General features: G+C 37.4%; 1 protein-coding gene across 1 annotated transcript; it reads right to left on the bottom strand.

The window, feature by feature from the left end:
- Positions 1 to 592: 592 nt before the first annotated feature.
- On the bottom strand, positions 593 to 20,217 carry USP18 (ubiquitin specific peptidase 18). Its single transcript, XM_044678212.1, has 11 exons — positions 20,160 to 20,217; positions 17,318 to 17,414; positions 15,003 to 15,148; positions 12,140 to 12,219; positions 11,386 to 11,532; positions 5,931 to 6,026; positions 4,226 to 4,396; positions 3,629 to 3,631; positions 2,773 to 2,892; positions 2,131 to 2,180; positions 593 to 1,238 (listed from the first exon to the last, which is right to left on the bottom strand). The coding sequence occupies exons 1-11, from the start codon at positions 20,215 to 20,217 to the stop codon at positions 1,178 to 1,180; spliced, it is 1,029 nt and encodes a 342-aa protein (XP_044534147.1). The 3' UTR covers positions 593 to 1,177.
- Between the last annotated feature and the right edge of the window lie 1,440 nt (positions 20,218 to 21,657).

Genomic DNA, 21,657 nt, shown 5'->3' with positions numbered 1-21,657 from the left:
AGATAAAATAGAAAGATAGTTTGATGATAGAAAGATAAAGTAGGTAGATAGATATCAATTGAACTTGGTAAAGGCTCCTATTTCCTGTTCCACTCCATATGAGTGTAAAGATATGTATGTATGTAACTTTGATAAAGACTATCTCCTTTTCTAGTCCATATATGTATTGTGTGTATACATGTGTGTGTATTCATGTATGTGTGTGTATAACTGAACTTGGTAAAGACTCTTATCTTCTTTTCTAGTCCTATTATTATTCTCATCTAGTTCCTCACATTTTTGCCATATTGAACTAGTCATCTTTCCCTTTTCTACTTTTGTGGCTTTGCCAATACCTCTTCCACAATCTAGAATACTCACATCACTTGTTAAAACCCCACCCATTTTCAAAGCTCAGATAAATGCTAACTTTCTGTTCATTCCAGCCATAAGTGATTTCTCTCTTCCCTCGAGGGAGGTGCTCTCTAGCATCAGAGAATTTTTCATGGGCTGCATTGTATTGTGCTTATTTGTGCATAGATCAGTCAACTAACAAACATTTATTGATTATCTTTTGTGTACCATATACAGTGCTAGCCAATAGGACCACAAACACACACACAAAATGAGAAAAACTCTCTCCTTAAATAACTTATATTCTATCATGGGAATACAACATACATAGGCAAGCAGTGGCTGTGCACTTGAGTTTTGGCAATTGAATATAGCCAAAGGACAATAGATTGCCATATCCTTTCCAGATGTAATGAGCTTATCAATTTGATTTTTATTTCTAAGTCAAGAGTAAGGCCCTGCCCTGGTGTTCTGGTGGATTGCTGAAAGAGATGTGAGGAAAGCAGGATCAAAAACTAATGATATATAGGGGATTGAGGTGAGTTTTCACTCAGTTATCCAATAATTAAGTTAGCTCACCCATGTTCAATGTATATTTGTAGAAAGCACAAATGCAGAGGAAAAAGGCACAAAGGAAGGAATATAAATATGAAGTTTGAAAAATAATTGTGATTCATAAAAAGCACAATTATGTAGGCACAAACCAAGATTGAGTTCTACTAGAACTACATGTAAAAATGATTGCTTAATAAATAATAAAGACAACAAGAATCCTTTTTTAAAAGTCACCAGGTTTTGAAGGTAGAAAAGGACTTTGATATTATCTGATAGTCTTGAAAGTGGCTTAAGAACTAGTCAATGAGGTTTCAGTCTTCTTATAAAACAGAAGATATGCTGTTTCTCCCCTAAAAAGGAGGAATAAAAGAAAAAAACCTTAATTAGTTAGCACAAGAGTTTGGAAGGTATAGTCTAGTGCTAATATCAAGCCATTTTCTAGGCATTGTTTTTTTTTTAAACCTTTACCTTCCATCTTAGAATCAATGCTTAGTATTGGTTCCAAGGCAGAAGAGCAGTAAGGGCTAGGCAACTGGGATTAAGTGACTCGACTAGGATCACATATCTGGGAAGTGTCTGAGGACAAATTTGAACCCACAACCTTCCATATCTAGGCTTGGTTCAATCCACTGAACGACCTAGATGCCCCTGAGGCATTATTTTTGTGGTCGCTGGTAGTAAAAGATTTATTTTCTACTCTCCTGTTTATTTGCATCTTTTGGAAATATACCTTACATCTAAAAATGGCACCACTAAAAATCCAAAATCATCCCCTCTACAAAAAAAAAAAAAGTTTCCCTTCTACTTCAATGTTAAAGCACTTCCTCATATCCACCCCATACAAAGGGCATTCAAGAATTTATATGAATGATAAAGAACATTTTCTACTCTAGGATGTAAAGTACAAAAAGAGACTCTGAGTGTGCGTGTGTGTGTGTGTGTGTGTGTGTGTGTGTGTGTGTGTGACCCAACCAACTAACATAAGAAAGACAGTTAGCGGGACAGGGATTAAATCTTTGCAATATTTGTTAACATAGCAAATTGACAGCTACAATTCCCTCTGAGTTTTCTTTGGTTAGCTTTTTATAATACATAAAAGGGAAGGAATAGAAGAGTGAATAAGGTCCCAGCCCAGCTGCTAATCAAAAAAACTCAGGTTCGTGATATTGTTAATACTAATATGGAATCTTAAATCTTTTTGCACAATCGATGAAACAATGGATGCAACAATATTCCTCTTACCAATATAAGTTATAGTTCCCATAGGTCCTTTTGATGTCTTCCCACATCACCTACAAGGACACAAAAAGAGAAAGCCAGACAATCAATATTTATTACATGCCCAAAGCACGGTCCTGTACAACACAGGCTTGCTCTTTCCCACCATCTTCACCGCTCATGATCCCAAGATCCTGGAACATCTAATTATAGGATGTCCTTTCTGCAAAACTGCCTCTGACTCTGCCTATATAGCAGTTTGCTTAGTCTCTTTCTCATGTAATATCTGAGTCTGGGGTTTTAAATTTCAATTAGTTTTCATATAACACAGTTCTTGGTCATAACTTCTGGCATCCTCATGCTCCCCGCACATGTGTCAGAGATCAGGGACAATGAATCTAGATCTTCATGGATTTGGAAATGGCCCCAACAGATAAATTCAAAAGATGCACCTTTCTGAGGAAAGAGTTCAGAGACTGATTTTTAAAAACTCCAAAACTACAAAAGGGACCCCTCTAAATTCCAAAGAGCAGATCCAAAACATTTTGGGGCATCATTAGTCCATTCAACATTGGTTTTGTTCCATTCGTATGCTCTAATTCCAATTAAAGTGGTGTGGATGTTCCTAGAGTATGGTTAACCAGTTTAGGAAGCCACATTCCTCACCCAGCAGACACTGGAGTCATTAAAGCAGAACCATTGGCCATCAGCAGGATTACAGATATAAGCGCAGTAATGTCCAAAGTTGGCTGTCCCCATGTGAGCAACCACGGCAAAAAGTTCATACTGCGGGGAAGGAAGGAAACAAAGCATAAGGTGGTACCCCTGTGATACTTTTAGAAATAGTCTACTAGGGATATAGAAGGACTGTACAATTTGTAAGAATCCGCTTGCCTAGTTAGACTTTGTTCTTCAAAGGGGGTAATAATGGCACTCTTCTCCTAGGATTATTATCAAGATAAAATGAGATATGAAACCTACATTAAGCACATTGAAATAATATAATATCATATAGGTGAAACATATAAACAATTGACCCCGAAAAGGTAAAGCACTACATAAATATTAGCTACTACTGCCATTGTTGTTGTTAATATTCTGCTGGGTTTTTTTCTTTTTTTTAAGATTATTTATTTTTAACATTCTTTTTTTTTTGAGTTCTAAATTCTCCTCTTTCCATTGTTCCCTTTCCAAATCATTTCTAGAGCAAGCAATATGATATCAATTATATGTGTGAAATCATGTAAAACACATTTCCATATTAGTCTTGTTGCAAAAAAAAAAAGAAAAAAGAAAGTGAAAAAATATTAATATTTTGCTGTTAAGAAGCCTGGGACTAGGAGACAGCTATAATAACTTAAAGTTCTAGTCCCTTTAAAAATAACATGCCAATAGCTGGTTTTAGTTTTTTGTTTTTGCCACTGCCTATCCTAATTACCATAAGCAGCTAGGTAGTGCCACAGTGTACAGAGCACTGGGCTGGAAGTTTGGAAGACCTGAGTTCAAATCCAGTCTCGAACACTTGCTATCAAGTGACTTAACATCTGTCTGCCTCAGTGTCTTCAACCGTAAAATGGGGTTCATGATAGCACTGACCCTGCAGGATTAGTGTGAGGATCAAATGAGATAATATTTGTAAAGCACTTAGTGCCTGGCACATAGTAGTTGCTTAATAAATGCTGATTCTGGGGGCAGCCAGGTGGCTCAGTAGAGAGAGCCAAGCTTAGAGATGAGAGGTCCTGGATTCAAATTTGACCTCAGATATTTCCTAATTGTGTGCCACCAAACAAGTTACTTAACCCCATTTATCTAGCCCTTACCACTCTTCTGCTATGTAACCGATATTTAGAATCAGTTCTAAGATAGAAAGTAAGGGTTTAAGAAAATAAAAATAAATGCTTATTCCTTTCCCCTTCCCTAAACAGAGATCATTATTACTGGACTAGGTAGATGAGATAGGAATATAGACCAAGGCAGATGCTTAGAGGTGTCTCCTCTGAAAAGGTGAGTCACTTCTTTTTGTGTTGGCTTCTAGATCTTCAGGATTCTTCAATCCAGAAATTCAAATGAATAAGAGAAAAGAATCGTTTCTCTGATTGGGATTAGCAGTGTCCCCTACCTGTCCTTCAGAGTCCCCCCAATCTTGTTCTTCTGGAAGAACCTGACTGAAATCCAGGCGTTGGGGAAAACTCAGTGGGTGAATGATCTTCTGAGTGTTTGAGAAATCTTTACAAGAGAAGCGCATGAGGTGGAATGTCAGCATCGGGGGCAAATGCATTAACTTCAGGGTCTGAGAAGAAGAAACATGAAACCAAAGAAGAGTGAAAATCCACATAATTAAAGGAAGAATGGTACCAGGATGAAAAGTCAGCCTGGGATGTCAATGTGGGAATCCATCCCAAAATTTACCTTGGGTTGCAGAATCAAGATTGGAGAATGGGACAGTTGCCAACAAACTAGCCTATATTTTTTGCATTTTAGGAAAGATCAATACCCAACTAAATAAATTCAATTTTTAAAAATTTATCATTTTCTGGTCATACTAAGAGTTTGTTTAGCACATCTAATGAGGGTACTCCAACCTTTAAGAGATCGTCCCTCATTCTTTTCCTTTCTTCCCTTTTGAAACTCCTTTCTTTTAAGAATAAAGTGCTTGGAGACAGCTAGATGGCTCAGTGGATCAAGAGGCAGGACTAGAGATGGGAGATCCTGGGTTCAAATGTGGCCTCAGACCCTTCCTAGTTTGTGGGCAAGTCACTTAGTTCCCTTTGCTTAACCTTTACCATTCTTCTGCCTTGGCAACAATACATAGTATTGCTTAAGAGAGAAGGAAATTGTTCTTAAAAAAAGAAAAAAAAAGAATGAAGTGTTCTGATGAGCTGTAACAACAGCTGTCAAAATCCATTTCCATTTTTATATTGACATTGTCCCTGTGATAATGAGATTAAATATACCCTGCCCATCTTTAGATTTAATCAGCAAAGGTAAAAACATCTTCACTTAACTCACAAGTTGAGAAGCTTGTAACCCATGTGTGCTAGAGTGAGTAACAAATCAGAATTTACTGACTGCCTCCTGGGCAGTCCTAAGAAAAGTATCTGTTGTGATTGGACACACAAACTAAAGGGAAGGCACAGGAAGTGACACAAAAGAGATCCCTTTAAAAAGAGAGAGTTGAGTGAGCCAGGCTCTTCTGGTTCTTGCTTGGACACAGAGGAGCTCTGGACCTGGGACCCTGAGATCTTGGTGAGACTGCTTTTACATCTCTCTCTTAGAACTACACCTGGTGAGTGAAGAGGGCTGACTCCTTTAACCTCCTGGGAGGTACTAGCCTCTGGGAGGCTCCCTTGATTGGGAGAAGCCCATGTGGCTAAAACCCTTGTTAATTGACTTTTAGGCTCTGGCTGGGCCTCTGGAGCCCTGATGGAGTAAAGCCCAGACTTGAATACAAATCTATTATTCTACTCTCTTCTCATCTCTCTACTTCCACTCTCTCCTATATTTTGTAAATAAACTTCCATAAAAGTAATTTTGACTTGAGGTTATTCTTTAATTGGGGATTGATAATTATTCAATTCCCTGGCGACCTAAACTTTTAATATATTCAACCAAAAACCCCCTTTTCCCCTTTACATCCCCATGCCCTTATCATGGAGTCAGACTCTGGCCAGGATCCAGGGACCCAAGATGGCATGACCTCAGGAGTCTAATGAGATTTTAGGGGAACTCTACCTCAGCCAGGAACATCCTAAAACTCCAACAAGAGCAACACTGGAATAACAAAAAGGATGGGGAAAGGGGTCAGCCCTCACAGGGTTAATTACCTGTTGCCAATAAGTCATCTTCCCACAGTTCTCATAGAGACACTTGTTTTTTTCTGACAACATCTTGGGCTGGAGAAAATAATGTAGGGAATCCTCCTGTCCCAGAAGACACAAAGGGAAATATGATGTCAGACAAGCACCTTAATAGTTTGGGCTTCTATCTCATCAGATTCATCTTTTTTTTCCTCACAGCTGCCCAGCCACCCCTCCAACCTAAGGTATTCGTTAAGTAGCTCTGCCTCAGGACTAAGAGAAGGTACTCACCCTCTCCTAATGCCCCCACACTCCCTTTATAACAAGATGAGTTCCCCTTTGTAGTAGCAAAAACCTGAAGGGGAGGGGGGCAGGGAAGAAGATGTCCACCAGTTGGAAAAAGGCAGAATAAATTGAGGTACATGAAATAGAATATTACTGCACATATGAATTGATAAATATGAAGAATTCAAAGAAATTTGGCAAGACATATTAATTGCTGCAGAGTGATGAAGTAAGCAGAACCAGGAGAACAGTACACATACTGATAACATAAATGGAAAGAATGAAAAAAATGAATCTGAACACCGTATAATGTTAAACAACAACAAAAAAGGTTGGCTCTGAAAAATAGATAAGAAAATTCACCTAACTCCTATAAGATGTGGAGACTGTAGATATGGAATACTACGTACTTGAAATCAGACATGACTGATGAATCCCTTAAAAATTTTTAACTCTTACTTTCTGTCTTAGAATTGATACTTAATATTATTTTCAAGGCAGAAGGATAGTTAAGGGCTAGGCAATTGGAGTTAAGTGACTTTCCCAGGGTCACACAGCTATATATCTACTAATTTTACTAAACTACTTTTTTCTCTCTTTTATTGAGAGGAGAAAAAAAAGATATCTTTGGAAGGAAAGGCAGTGAAAAATAAAAGATATTGACTTCTGGGTTAGATGGTGACATGGACTGTCTTAGAAAAGCCTAAATTACCTATAAATACCTCAAAAAAAGATCTAATTAGGCACCAGATTAAGTAATGATTATGATAATGAAAGGAAAATACCAATAAGGTTCCTAAGCATTCCTCCTGCCTATCCTATCTCCATAAAAAAAGTTCTGATACTTTATTGGTCTGTAGCTAGAATTCTCACCCTCTACTCCCCCACCCCAGCTCTGATGGACACCAAATCTGTCAAGATCAAGAAGAAGAAGGACAATGTGAAGTTTGGGTACTGACTCTGCCTTTTCCCCCTCTGCCAGCTCTGCTTCACACTGAACATCTCTTCTGTTTGTGGTGGTGCCTGTTCACATGTATCCTGAATAATGTCTCTCCTTCTTTCTCCCTGTTACATTCTTTATAGGTGTGTATGCACATGTGCTAGTGTGCCCCTCCTTCAGGTTCCACTTTTCTAGGGGTGGAGTTCCTTCCCACCATCTTGGATTCAGGCAAATTTGAAGTTAACTACTTATCTCCTCCATCCTCTTCTTTCCCTGCGAGTTCTTTCTTGCTTTACATAGAATAACCAGCATCTACATTTCTGCCCATTACCTTGGACACAACCACCATGGGAAGGTTGAGTATCGGGTGGTGCTATCCCCATTCTACATCTAAGACTCATGGTGCCCAGGGTTGCTTGGCTGGTGTTTGTATCGAGAGAGGCAGAATTTGGTCTCTTCATTCTGTGCCTCCAGCATTCTTTCTTTTCCTTTTCTATGTTCCTGAAGGTATTTCCCTTGATTTCAACCCCACTCTTCCCACTCAGACACCCCCATGGAAAATTATCCTTTGCTAGAATGACCTAAATGAGCTTCTGAAGATGGTGACTTGATAGGCAATCCTTTGTTTTTGCCTTTTCCTCTTGGCATTGGCCTTTGTGTTTGGGCAAAGCCTTTTCTGTATGCAACATGTTTTCAATGGTGCTGACTTAATAAAATGTGTCAATTTATTCCAGATCTAGATAATTAAATAACCAGAAGCCTTCAGCCTCTAAGAAAACCATAGAGAGTAGAAATCAGCATGAGCTCCCATTCATGAAGCAATGAGAACTTAGCCCTGGTCTGTCAGAGGAAGAGTGATGGTGAAAACTAGACCCTACTGGAGGCAGCTGGGTGGCTCAGTGGACTGAGAGCCAGGCCTAGAGATGGGAGGGTCCTTAGTTCAAATCTGGCCTAAGACACTTCCTAGCTGTGTGATCCTGGGCAAGTCACTTGACGCCCCATTGCCTAGCCCTTTCTACTCTTCTGCCTTGGAACCAATTGGAACAGTATTGACTCCAAGAAGCAAGGTAAGGTTTTTTTTTTTTAATTAAAAAAACAAAACAAAACAAAAACTAGACAATACAGGTTACTAGGAAGTTCCTCGAGGAACTCCAACCTGCATCAGGAGACTGAGCCAACTCAGCAACAGGCATATAGTCCTTGTATGACACCTTATACTAGCAAGATCTCTGAAGCCTGATTGGGACACTTTAAGACCACTGCAGAGCAAGAGCTAACTCCTTACAAGAAGAAAGAGACAGAGATAAGGTCAATACCGTTATCTATGTTGAGCCACCGGGAGATAAAAGCAAAAGCCCAGCATCATAACAGAAGGTGGGACCCAGTCTTAGCTCTACTATTCAGAACTACAAGGACGCTAGCATCCAGGATAGAGAAGAAATAAGATCAAGCAGAGCTTGCCAACCAGATGCAAAAATATTGGAAAAAGTGAACCCTGGCCCAGACATAAAGTCCTAATCCAGCAATTGAGGCCAGTGATAGGAGTAAACAAAACCCCAAACTCCAAATACAATGAAAAAAATGTCACGGTAATGTTGTATTATTGTATTATAGGTTAAAGAAAGTCCAAAAAGTAAACCCAAAAGGAAAAATAAAATTTAGAAATTTAAAATTTATTCTCAAAAACAACTGTCCTAAAAAGATAATTTAAGCATCATCTGTCTCCCTGAAAACAGGACCAAGAAAAAAACCTGGATGCCATATTTCAAGAAATCATAAAAGGAAATTGCGAGTCAGGCCTAGAGACAGGAGGTCCTAGGTTCAAACCCAGCCTCAGCCACTTCCCAGCTGTGTGACCCTGGGCAAGTCACTTGACCCCCATTGCCCACCCTTACCAATCTTCCACCTATGAGACAATACACTGAAGTACAAGGGTTTAAAAAAAAAAAAAAAAAAAAAAAAAGGAAATTGCCCAGATCTATTAGAACAAGATGGCAAAGTAACATAGAAAGAATTCTCTGATTGCTTCATGAAAGAAAACCCAAAGAGAAAAATATCCAAGAATATCATAGCCCAAATCCAGAGCTTTCAAGTCAAGCAGCCAGAAAAACCTAGGAACAAGGAACCATAATCAGGATGACAAAGAATATGCTGCAATTAGTTTAGAGAAGAAAATCTTAGAACATAAATACCCAAAAAGATGAAAGAAAAAAAAGCTTACAACTGGGGATGTGCTAGTAAACAATCAATTGGGCCTCTGAAAAAAAAATGCATGTGATCTCGAGAAAAAAAAAAAGCCTTCCAAAAATGAACATGGTCTCTGAGCTGTAAAGTTTCAATCCAAAACATAGCTTTCCAAGGTCAGTCTGTATTACATAATACAATGGTTATGTAACTGCTATGTTTAAAAAAAAAAAAAGCACACTTCATTCTTGGATTTGTTCACCATTTTTTTATTTGTTTGTTTTAATTCCCCAGCTACTCTCCCCTTCCTTAATAATCAGGAATTATGTCATATACTTTGATTCCTAGCACAGGACACAAGAAGAAAATAACACCAGACTTGATGTCAGAATACTTGGATTCAACTCCTGCCTTCTCTACTTACTGGACATGTCAACTTGAACGAGTGAGTTAGCTAGCTGAGTTTCAGTTTCCCCATCTGTAAAATGGGAACAAGGAAGTGTTAATTTCTTCCTCATAGGACTATTTTTTTTGGAAAGGAATAAACATTTATTAAGTATTTTCAATGATTGGCAGGGTGTGAAATGCTTTATAAATATTATCTCATTTGATCCTCAGAAAAGCCCAACACATTTTACAAATGAAGAAACTGAGATCAACAGGGATTAAGTGACTTGCCCCAAAAATGAATTTTTTGATATTATGTGTCTAAGTTAAAATCTGAATTCAGGTCTTCTGGACAAGTCTAGCATTTTATCTATAGCACCACAGAGCTGCCTCAATTATACTGATTAATGAAGAAGAAAGTTAAGTTTTTAATGCTTTCCCCTCATAGGACTATTAAACTAGTGTAAATTATGGGAGTGCTTGGAATAAAAAGTAAAGGCAAACTAGGTTCTTATCCCACCTCTCTTACTTATTCTCTGTGTGACATGGCAGATGGCCCTCTGAGTCAGTTTCCTCATCTGTAAAATGAAGGGCTTGAATTAGATGGTCTCTGAGGTTCTTTCCAGATCTGAGCTCTGTGATCCTAAGCAAGGTACTTTGTAACCATTAAGCCCAATCTAACATAAGTTATTATCACTCCTGACACATTTTGTGCTCAACCAACCATGTTTTTTTTTTTAAAACAGGGAATGTGGAAGAAGAGAAATAAGAGATATGTGTCAGAGGAAGAAAGGTAATGGAAAGGAAGAAGAAAGGTAGAAATGAAAGATAATGGGAATAAGGAAAAATTATACAGGAAAACTTTAAAAAGGCAAATAATTTAGCCAAATCTAATAGAAGAATCTAAGACAATTTATTAATATATATAAACAAATTTTAAAAAAGCAAACTGAAAATGGCAGACCATTCCCCTCATATAAATCTAAGGTGGTTATCATGGATACCCAAGGACTAAATGAGGAACCCAGATTTTCCAAGCTTGGCTACATAAAGTATTATCAGGACAGATGATATCATAAGTAAGATTGGAAGCTATGCACGTTTTACTCCTAAGCACAGGAGACAAGCCTAGGAAATCTCATTATGATAGATATATAAATAACAAATGGAACTAGAATGGGTTGAGCTTGCGGAAGAAAAGGCCAAGGGATACCTAGATGAATCTTAAACCATATTAAGGGCAGGATCGGGGGTGGGGGTGGTAAATGGCTCAGTGGATAGAGAGTCATGCCTAGGGACAGGAGAACCTGGGTTCAAATCCTCCCTCAGACATTTCCTACCTGTATGATCCTTGACAAGACACTTAATCCCAACTGTTTAGCCCTTACTGATCTTCTGCCTTAGAACCAATACATAGTATTGATTCTAAGATGGAGGTAAGGGTTAAAACAAAATGAAACAAAACAATCTAATGAGAGACACAACATGGGATGCCTTATATGTATTTCTGCCTTAAGGAAGGCTAGACAATCTGGTCTCTCAAAAGTCTCTTCTGGTTTCTCCAAGTATCTTAAAATTTTGAATTATGTGATTCATCTAAAGAAAGTACAGGGAAACTGAAGAGGAATAGAAGACTTTGGCTATGACAAAGTTGGAACAGAAAAATCTCCAAGAAAAAACACTAACCAGGGTTTTCAGAGGTTTTGAGTCATTATCAAAAAGTGATAGAGAAAGGATCAACATCCTGCTATCTCTGTGGTTCTTTGAATTGCAGTCCAGACAGACCAGGGACTCCTGTACCGTGACAGTATATAAGGTCTTCAGCCTCTCTGACTGCAAAAAGAAAGAAATATCTTAGTAGAAGCTCAAGTAATAATTAGATCTGCTTATCTTCTTCTACTCCCTCTTCTTCCCAAACATTTCCCTCAAATTTTTTTGCCTTCTCTTTATCACCCCCAATTAAAATGATAAGTTTCTTAAGAACAAAGACTGTTTTCCTTGCTCTGACAATAACTATTCGTGCCACCCTTCACATCACCCTTCATTCATTCATTTAATAAAAATTTCGTTGAGCACCTACAATATGCATATACATTTATCTAAGTTTTTAAACCATCTTCCTCACTTTCTTCTCTTTTTCCTTTCTCCCATCTTCTACAGGAAGCCTTTCCCATTTCCCCTTATTTTTAGTGTCTTCCCTCCATTGATTATCTCCCACTTATCCTGTAGGTAGCTTGTTTATACATAATTGTTTACATCTTATTTCTCCCATAAGATTATAAGCTCCTTGAGAGCAATGACTATCTTTTTGCCTTTTCTTTGTGTCCCCAGTGTTTAGCACGGTGATTGCAATATATAACAGGTGCTTAATAAATATTTATTCATTAAATGACTCCTAAAATATGTAGCACTTAAAATTTCTTCAATTCTAAGTCCTTACCAGATCTAAGTCTGTAATTTGGCTCTGAATCAAATTCCAGAGGGTCAAGAATAGTTGGGCAGCATCATGCTGGACAAACACTGTCAAAGGAAGCAAAAAGATGTGTCAGTAGGATAATTGGGCTCATCTCCTCAACTATATGTCTGGGTATCTAGCTTCAGGTTTGCCCTAACCCCTATGTCTTTTCCCTAACCTCAACAGAATTCTAATGTACTAGAAGAGCACCAAATCTAGAATTCGATAACATTATACATCCTGATTCAAAAGCTTACTCTATTATGGCACTGAATTTGGCACTGAAACTTTTGGGGTTTTACTCTTCTCATCTGTTACTAAGCAGGTTGGAAGAGAAAGTCTTTAAGATCTCTTCCAACTCTAGCTTCTGGGATTCTATACACTTACAATACTCTGGGAAAACCTGATGCCCTGATGCAACTGTTGGATATTTTGAGCATTTTTTTCAGGTAGTGGAGCTCCCTTTGCAGTTGCCTTGCTTGGGTGACAGCTGTCTTTTGTCATCTCACTTCTTACTCCAGCTGGTCTCTATTAGGGAAGCTGTTTATACTGGAAATCTTTCTGGCATCTGCTTTCACCAAAATTGCAATTCATTGACCTAAATTTGGAGTCCCATCTCCATTCACAATTGTGGAATCTCAGAATTAGAAATTACCTTTATAAAGCAAACCATATAGAAATCCTTCTATAATAGCCCTGAAAGATGATCATGTAATTTCCCCTTGAGAACCTCAAGTGAGGGAGAACCCATTAACTTCCCAAAGACAGTCCATTTTCCTTTGGAATAACAGAAAATGAAGACTTCACTACATCTTGTCTTTTTTTTTTTTTTCTAGGCTAAACATCTTTAGTTCCTTTAACTAATCTTTATCCACTATGTTCACCATACTGGTAACTCAGCTCTAAATATACTCCATTTTCTCAATGTCCTTCCTAAAATATGGTACCCAGAGCAGGTCACAGTACTTCAGGGCACAGTTTAGTAGAAAAATCAGAGTTTTTTCATCCCTTTATCATCCTAATTACTCTCCTCTCTAAGCTGAAACCCAGAATTGAATATTATACTTCAGTTATAGTACAATTAGGGCAAAGAACCATAAAATCACAAATTTTGAGAATTAGAAGGAACCTCTGCTTCAGTCTTATAAAAATTATACCCAAAAAGGAATTCCTAATATAACAGAATAAGAATGAGAATAAAAATAACAAGAGCTACCATTTATATAGCACTTTAAAGTTTGCAAAATGCTGTCCATAAATTATTGCATTAGAACCTCACAACAACTTTGTGAGGTAGGTGCCATTATTCTCCCCCTTTTACAGATGAAGAAACTCAGACCGAATGATCTTCCTAACTCCAATAGTACCATCTAGCTGCCTGGACCATCAAATGGTCAACCAATCTCAGTTTGAATTACCCACCCCCCCACCCCCGAAGGGAACCTATGACCTCTCAAAGCAATCCATTTGACTTTGGGCCAACTCTAATTGCTAGGAAATGTTTCCTGATGTCAAGCCCAAATTTGGCTTTTTTTCAACTTCAACTCTCTGCTTCTGGCTCTGCCGTCTGTAGCCAAAGAGAACAAGTCTAATCCCTCTTTCACATAATGATCTCTCATATACTTGAAGACATCTGTCATAACCCCATGAGTCTTTTCTCCTCATACAAACATGTCCATTTCCTACAACCCAAACTCATACAATATAAACAGATGTTTAGTATCAATTCTAAGACAGAATGTAAGAGTTTAAAGAAAAAAAAAAGAATGTTAGTCACCAAAAAGAAGTTGCATTGATTCGCAGAGGACTTAGTGACTAAACACAAACTCTAATTCTTGACATTGAAGAGGATTTTTGTAGAAAACTTCAAATATTATGTTTGCAGAGCTGAATTCCAATACAGATATAGAACAAATAATCCATCACATTTTTCCTAGGACCAAGTTAAGCACTGCTTGATAGAGATTAGTAGCAACATTAACCAACTATTAGGTTTTCAGAATGCCAAACCCAGAGGCATCACCTTTCCTGCCTTAGAGATGCCTCTAGTACCCAACCTGTGTCCAGAATAACTACTAATGTTGTGGAGTGGTTTTATATGTAGCCAAGTGAAAATACTCATATTTATTCATGAATGTGTGGCTTAAATTTAATTATATATTTTTATTTTACTATGTATTAATTTTTACATGCCAAGAGTTATGATGCTATTTTATTATTATATTTGACAATGTTGCCATCATTATGCATGTATGCTACCAATATGTCTGTCATTGCTGTTTCTTTATTGGTGTAGCCATTTTTTTTTAAACCTTCCATCTTAGAATCAATATAGTGTATTGGTTCCAAGGCAGAGAAGAGCAGTAAGGGCTAGGCAGTGGGGATTAAGTGACTTGCCTAGTTTCGAACATGTGGGAAGTGTCTGAGGTCAGATTTGAACCTCCTAACTCTAGGCTGACTCTCTATCCACTGAGCCACCTAGCTGCCCCAGTATGGCCAGTTTTAACTGATCATCCTAGGAGGCCAATAACTCTACCTACATAGTAGGGGACACAAGTTTCCAATGGGCGTGCCCAGACCAGCTTGAGTTACAGAGGGATAAGGGGGAGACTTGGTAATTGTTAGAGACTAAGAGTTAATGTCTGTATTAATTAGAATCTTGAAGATATTGGATATTAATTTTTAAAATCTACATGTCTTCCAATATGGCAGAGCCTTAATGCAGCAATTTTGATTTCCAAATCACCCTGAATGGCTCTTCTACTCATCTATACACACATAAACACAACCACCCATCCTCACCTCTCCTGGCCCAACCACTAACATCATAGACAAATGACTTTCTTACAAGGCACGTTACAGGTTTTCAAGCAGAATGCCAGCTCCACAGGCCATACTGCTCTCAACCGGCTGTCTTGCATCTTCTCCAGGAGCAGAAGTAGCTGGCAAGGGACACTTCTCTTTCGATCTTCCAGTTCCCTAGGCATCGTGATCCTGAAAAAGCAGAGGGATCATACACTGTGAGGATTTCTGGAAGAAATCAGCTCAAAAAATATCCCCATCCCTCCCAATAAGGAGACAGACAAAACCATTTCCTCACTATCACCACCATCCCCCCTACTCTTTTAGAAGATTTCTTTCTTCCAGAAGGTCAGGTTCTTTCTTTACCTTCTTATAAGGAAGAATCATGTAATCCTCTATATCACATATGGTAAAGTAGCCAAGATTATTCCATAATTTCAAAGCTAAAAAAGGTACCATAGACCTAAGAAGTATAAATATATTCCAAAACACTAAAGACATGTGCCAGCTCTCCTTGGCAAAGGTATTTTGCAAAGGTATTTCAAGAGATTTTTTTCTTAATATTGTTATTGATTATTGATTCTCATATACAATTATTCAGCCATTTAATAATTAGGATTATTCCTTAAAACTTATCATTTAAAATACTGATTATGTAGTGGGATTACATGCAGAGAATATACAGTTATACAGAGGCACTAAACAGTAAATATAAACCAAAGTTCCTTAATTAGATTATGTTTTACATGTGCCAGACACTGTGCTGAGTGTTTTTACAGATATTATCTCATTTGCTTCTCTTGTTATCCTCATTTTAAAGTTGAGGAAACTGGGGCAAATGGAAGCCAAGTGGCTTGTCCTGAGTCACATAGCTAATTCATATATTATATATGTATATTATTATCATGTTCATGTAGAATATATAGAATTTTATAAATTTATAAACAAATTTAATAATAAATTATAAATAAAATGTATATATTTGTACACTTTACAATGATTATCTTATTTGATCTTCACAACAACCCTGACAGGTAGATGCTATTATTATCCTCATTTTACAAATGAGGAGACTGAAACAAACAGAAATTTGGTGACTTTCCCAGGGACACACAGTTCCTGGGACCAGATATAAACTCAGGTCTTCCTGATTCCAGGTCTAGTGCTCCATCCACTGGATCATCCAGCTGCCTTTAAGCACATAATATTGTTGACCATTGTACTGGAAGAATACCAAAATGACATTATTGGTGATCTCTTTTGACTTGAATTTAAGTGAGGCAGAGTTACATAAAATCATCTGCATCACTCTCTTTTCCAGTCATCAAAGTCCATAGGCAAGACAAAAGTCAAGATGACTGGTGATGGCTTAGGATGCAGTGGATGACTTTGGATTCTTCAATGTCTCACCAAGATTCTAGGTCCTCCATAGTGCCCATTTCTGCTGCCTTTATGGCCATAGGAACGAATTTTTCTTTTCTGTCTCTTCTACTAAAGGATGTCTTCACACACTTGGGGTAGACACTCTCCCTAACTTACCAACAAATTTGAAGGCTTTCAGTTACCCTCAACCTGGTTTAGCCTGCCAGCCAAAAGAATTTACTCAAGGATGGCATCTTCATATACAACAGTTACTTGGAGTCACAGGTGAGAACTGAGAGGCAAGTGCACATCAAAGGAAGAAAGCAGTCCTGAAAAAGTGCTCAGTAGCCCTCCCACTAGAGGTGCCAGTCTTCCCTAAACACATATATTCCCTGAATATATTTTATATATAATAGATGTTTAGTGGATGCTTGTTGAATTGAAATAAATTTAATTGTATAGTCCAAACTGATAAATAGGGAACAGATTAAGCATTTGGAAGAAGAAACAAAATAAGCCGACTACTTGAGTGTCTTGAAACTGAGAAATTCAGTAACAGGAAAAGAATGATGGATCCTGGAGTCCGTGGCCCTGGATTCAATTCCTCATCCTGTTTGGTCTGGATAACCCCTAACATCTCTTCTAGTTTTAAATCTACTATCTCAAAAGCAGTAGATAATACAAAAGAGTAGACACTGAACCACTTTGTACCAGAGTCTCTGGTTGAATGAACCTTCTTCCAGCAGCCAGGGAGGGAAGAAGAGGCCAATAGAGTATAAGCTCCTGGAAGACAGACAATGTTTTGTTTAGATGTGTTTGTATGCCTACAACTGAGCATAGTCCTACTACATGAAGCTTAATAAATGTTTGTCTAATTCAGGAGGCCCCCATCTCACAATGAACAGTTGAAATTTTCCTGTAAACATGAAAGAAAATACAAATCTTTAATGTACTATTTCTTAGCCAAAAGCTGGTGAACTTCCCAGGAAAAGGTCTCACCTCTTCAAGATCTTGGTGAAATTCTGGTTCATGATGAACACCTGGAGCAAAGAGTTAAGGCAACAAGTCTGTCCTATATTGTACAAACCAACAGGGCCTGAAACATGGCAGATAGAAAAAAAGAATTACAACCCAGCAAGACTGGAGTATGAAGAGACTCAATCAAATCTGCAAGTATTTATTGAATACTAACTACATGCACGGGATCACTGGGCACTGTGAGGGAGACAACAGAGGTGAAAGAAATAATTCTGTGTTGTGTTGCAGTCAAATGAAGGATAAAACCATAAATACGTGAAAAGTATTTATAAAGTAATAATGAGAGGAGAGTTATCACAAGGAATTAACAGCTGAATGAATCATATAAAAAATAATGATAATTGCTAAAGAGCAAGGGGAAAAGAAAAAGGATATTTAAAGGAAAAATGAGGCTGGGCACTCTACGCTGCATCATCTGCACTGAATGGTTTCAACTCCACTGAATAAGAAGCCTCCCAGGTTAAGCTCATCACTTCTTAGCTCTTCACCTTGTTGCTCAAACCTTGACTGACAGCACCGCCCTCAGGATCCTTTTCCCTTTGGAGAGAGGCCTGGAAGGTGATGTACCAAACTCCTCCCAATGCCTTCCTTTTGGACTCTCTCTCAGCTCTGTATCTGCTGTTCTGACTGGCTTCAACTCCACAAAACAAGATGCCTCCATACTGTGTACCTTCTGATATTCACCAACTGACACGGCTTTCCTGCCTCCTTTTTTGTGCTGTCTCCCCCCATTAGATTGTAAGCTCCTTGAGATCAGAGACTTTCTTTTTTATTTTAGTTCATTTAGTTCAATGCCTAGCACTTAAGTGCCTAATAAATAATAATTGAAATGATTTACATGAGGACTGGGACTCCCTATCTCTTGCAGTTCTCACCTACATGAATAGAGCAAAACAGGACAAACTCTTGAGTAAGAGAAATGGGATTATAACCTGCCTAGGCTGTAGGTATCAGTTTACCTGTTGTGATTTGAAGGACAAGTCCTCTCACTCCACCAAAAAAATTCTTCCAGTGACAGCTCAAATTCAATGAGTAGTTTGTTCTTTTATGTAAAGCATTTCCTTCTCCCCAAGTCCTTTTTTAAAAGGCAAATATCTTCTAAAAGAGGTAATATATTCAATCTCTCCTTTCTCAAAAACATTCTTGCACCTTTCCAAGATTAATCCTTCCATCTGTGGTCTTAATTCCACAACCTCCATTTCAGGATTTTTCCCATTAGTCATCTCTTTCTCTTTGAAGGACATCTCTAATCTCTCCTTCTCTACAAGCATATTCAGATTTACTCCATTTTAATCAATTCTAATAGCTCTTCAAGTTAATATCTCATATCTCTCTGTCTCTTCTCTCTCCTCCTCTTCTTTTTCCTCCCAAAGTCTTCCTCTTTGGTATTCTCATCTACTCTGTCTTTCCTTCAAGAATTCCAGCTACTCTTATGGTCTCAACTAAACTTTCTAAGCAACTGATTCTAATCTGCATCTGTAGTCTCAGTTTTTCTTCCAAGATCAAGTCCCACATTTCCAGCTACCTGACGGATATATCTACCTGGATGTCCTATTGCACACTCAAATTCAATATATCAAAAATTGATATATTATATACTCTCATTATATAAGACCTTCTGACTAAATGAGTTTTTTTAACTTTGCTTTCATAATTTACTATTAATCCATAATTCTTCCAGTCAACCAGGTTCAAATCTTGGAGTCACCTTAACTTTTCTACCATATCCCATATCTAATTGGTCCCGTTGTCTCTATTTCTACCTCTGAAATACTTCTTTTTATTTTATGTTTTTATTTTTAATTTTTTTAACTTTCCGAATGAGAGATATTTTTAAAAATACATTATTCTATCCCTTTCAATAAATAAATTTAAAACAAACAAGCAAAAAAAAATCCTTTATGCAATACATATCTACATAGTCTGGCAAAGCAAATTCTTATATTAGCCATGTTCAAAAATATAGGTCTCTTTTTACATTTTAAGTTCATTACCTGTCAGGAAGTGAGCAAAAAGTGTATAGCACAGCATCATATCAAACACAAGAAGTGATAACTTGATTTTCTCTCTGACTATATTTATTCTCTCCATTTCTTTTTCTTGGCTTATTGCTATAACTAGCATCTCTAGAACTATGTTAAATATTATTGGTAATAGTGAACATCTTTGCATTTCTCTTAATCTAATTGGAAAAGCCTCCAACTCATCTGCTCCAAATACTTTTATGGACCAATTAAACCAAAATATTCACTTTTTTTCATAATAAATCTTGTTCTTTCCAATTTACGAATCTTTGCTAACCCCTTTTATTCTGCCTGGAATATGACTCCAATGTTATTTCTGAACATTAAAATCTTATACATCCTTTAAGACCCAGACAAAAGGTTCTACTACCCCCACAACCTCAAACAGAAGTGATTTCTCCCTTTTCTGAATTCCTTTAACAAAATTGTTCCACTCTTGATACATTTTATCCTGTATTATCATTGTTCATGTAAATAACTATTTCCTATTTTAGAGGCATTAGGCAGACTATGCCTTGAGATCAGCACATTACCATTCACTTCATCATTTCTAAGTCAAGGACTTCAAATAGGGTCAACAGGAAAGAGAAGACTAATAAAGTAAAAAAATATTAGAGGAATAAAGGATGCCAAATTATTGATCACAGGTTTTAAAAATTGTGGGTGCTTTATTGAAAGTCCATGGTGAAGTCCATATTGAAAGCCCAAAGTATATCACAATAACTTCAGTGTTCTTATGTAATCAAAAGAGGTGGGGAGGAAAAAATAGAAATAAGAACCTGTATAGCAGTCTCCAGCATTGAAGAGGTATCTCAGCTGCCTTGTCTTCTTCTTCATTGTAATGCTTTATCCCAAGATGATTTGGTCTCCAGTTCAGAGATTCCAGTGGTTCTTCTTGGGTTCTATTCAAAAGGTAAGATGCTTTGCCCATTAATGGTAGCTTCCAGACACCATACTTCAAGCCTGTCCTTAACAAAAGACAATGTCCTTAATAAAAGCTGGGCACTAACCCCTGAGAACAGTTCATAGGTACCCACCATGACCAGGTGTAAGGGGTAGGATGGGAACAAGGAGGAAAGCCCTAAAATCACATTTACTTATCATGACCACCTAATGATGGAGCCAATTTTTTAAAATTAAGTCCTGAACCCCAACAAACTTTGACCAGACCTTGGAGAATTCATAAAAATATAGAGCTGAGTGACAAATATGATGAATAAAAATATAAGGGAGGTGAATCAGAGCTACTTCTGATCAAATTAAGACATTTTTCCAAAGAACTCCATAATTTGGCATAAAAGATCTACCCAAACCAGAGGTATAAACATCTGGCTACATAATGTAGGGGATAGTGCTTTGACTCTACAATCAGGAAGGTCTGAGTTCAAATCCAACTTTAGACATTTATAACTCTGGCAAGTCACTTAACTTTTGTCTGCCTCAATATCTTCATTGAAAATAGGGATAATAATATCTTTAAGTTTATTCCCAGAATCAGTATAATAAGTTAAGTCTGATTTTGTCAGTCTATTATTTGCAGTATCAATTAGAGATGACTGAATATTGTATCCTGATCAGATTCATTCCCACTTTTTCTGTTATTGTTACTTTCAAATTGCAATGATGAACAGTGCTTGTGGCATACTATGAACCATACACTCCAGAGACAGAGACATTTAATGGAAGCCTCAATCTTTGTAAATCCTGATGGCCAAAAAAGAAGGCTTAACTAGTGTTAAATTGCCAGAAGGACAAGAGCAAATGGCTGCCTATCCTAGACCTTTATTGGATTTTATTAACTCTCTTTGCAAATATTTCCTAAGCTTTAGTAACACATTCTATACATTTGGTTTTATTAATCACTTATGCTAATTGTCAAAATCCTACAAAACAGATGGTTATACATCTAAACAAGGTCTTTGCCACAGGCTGGGCCTGGTGACACCTACAGCTTTAATTTCTTACAATTAAAGATGGATCTTCAACTCAGGATGATGAACCAGATATTCTTATTTCTTATTTATTTATCTTTATTTCTTTTATTTACTTTTATTTATGGATTAAAGAACATGAATATTCTGCAAAAGTCTTACTTTAAATTTCATCATACCATGGAAGTAATCTTGCATTCTTGATGGATTGTGGCATTAGAACAAGAGTTTCACTGAGTATAACCAAGCTGGAAAGACTTGGTTTTAGAAAGAGTGGTCCTGGCAACAGATTGTGTGTCTGTTGCCTAAAGACCAAGCTAGCCAAATGTGTGCTGATTGAGAAGCA

The sequence above is a fragment of the Gracilinanus agilis genome, chromosome 5 (genome assembly GCF_016433145.1).
Source record: "Gracilinanus agilis isolate LMUSP501 chromosome 5, AgileGrace, whole genome shotgun sequence".
Classification (NCBI taxonomy): Eukaryota; Metazoa; Chordata; class Mammalia; order Didelphimorphia; family Didelphidae; genus Gracilinanus; species Gracilinanus agilis.
The sequence above is the reverse complement of the archived record's forward strand: the minus strand, read 5'-3'. Positions and strand labels throughout refer to the sequence as shown.

What these genes read in the sequence shown, in the direction of transcription:
- USP18 (XM_044678212.1), bottom strand. Translation starts at nt 20,217, where the DNA reads ATGAAGAAGAAGACAAGGCAGCTGAGATACCTCTTCAATGCTGGAGAC. An exon ending in CAAAACCTCTGAAAACCCTG is followed by an intron (nt 6,027 to 11,385) that starts GTTAGTGTTTTT and finishes CTTCTGGGACAG; the next exon opens with GAGGATTCCCTACATTATTT. An exon ending in AGATGACTTATTGGCAACAG is followed by an intron (nt 4,397 to 5,930) that starts GTAATTAACCCT and finishes TCTTCTTCTCAG; the next exon opens with ACCCTGAAGTTAATGCATTT.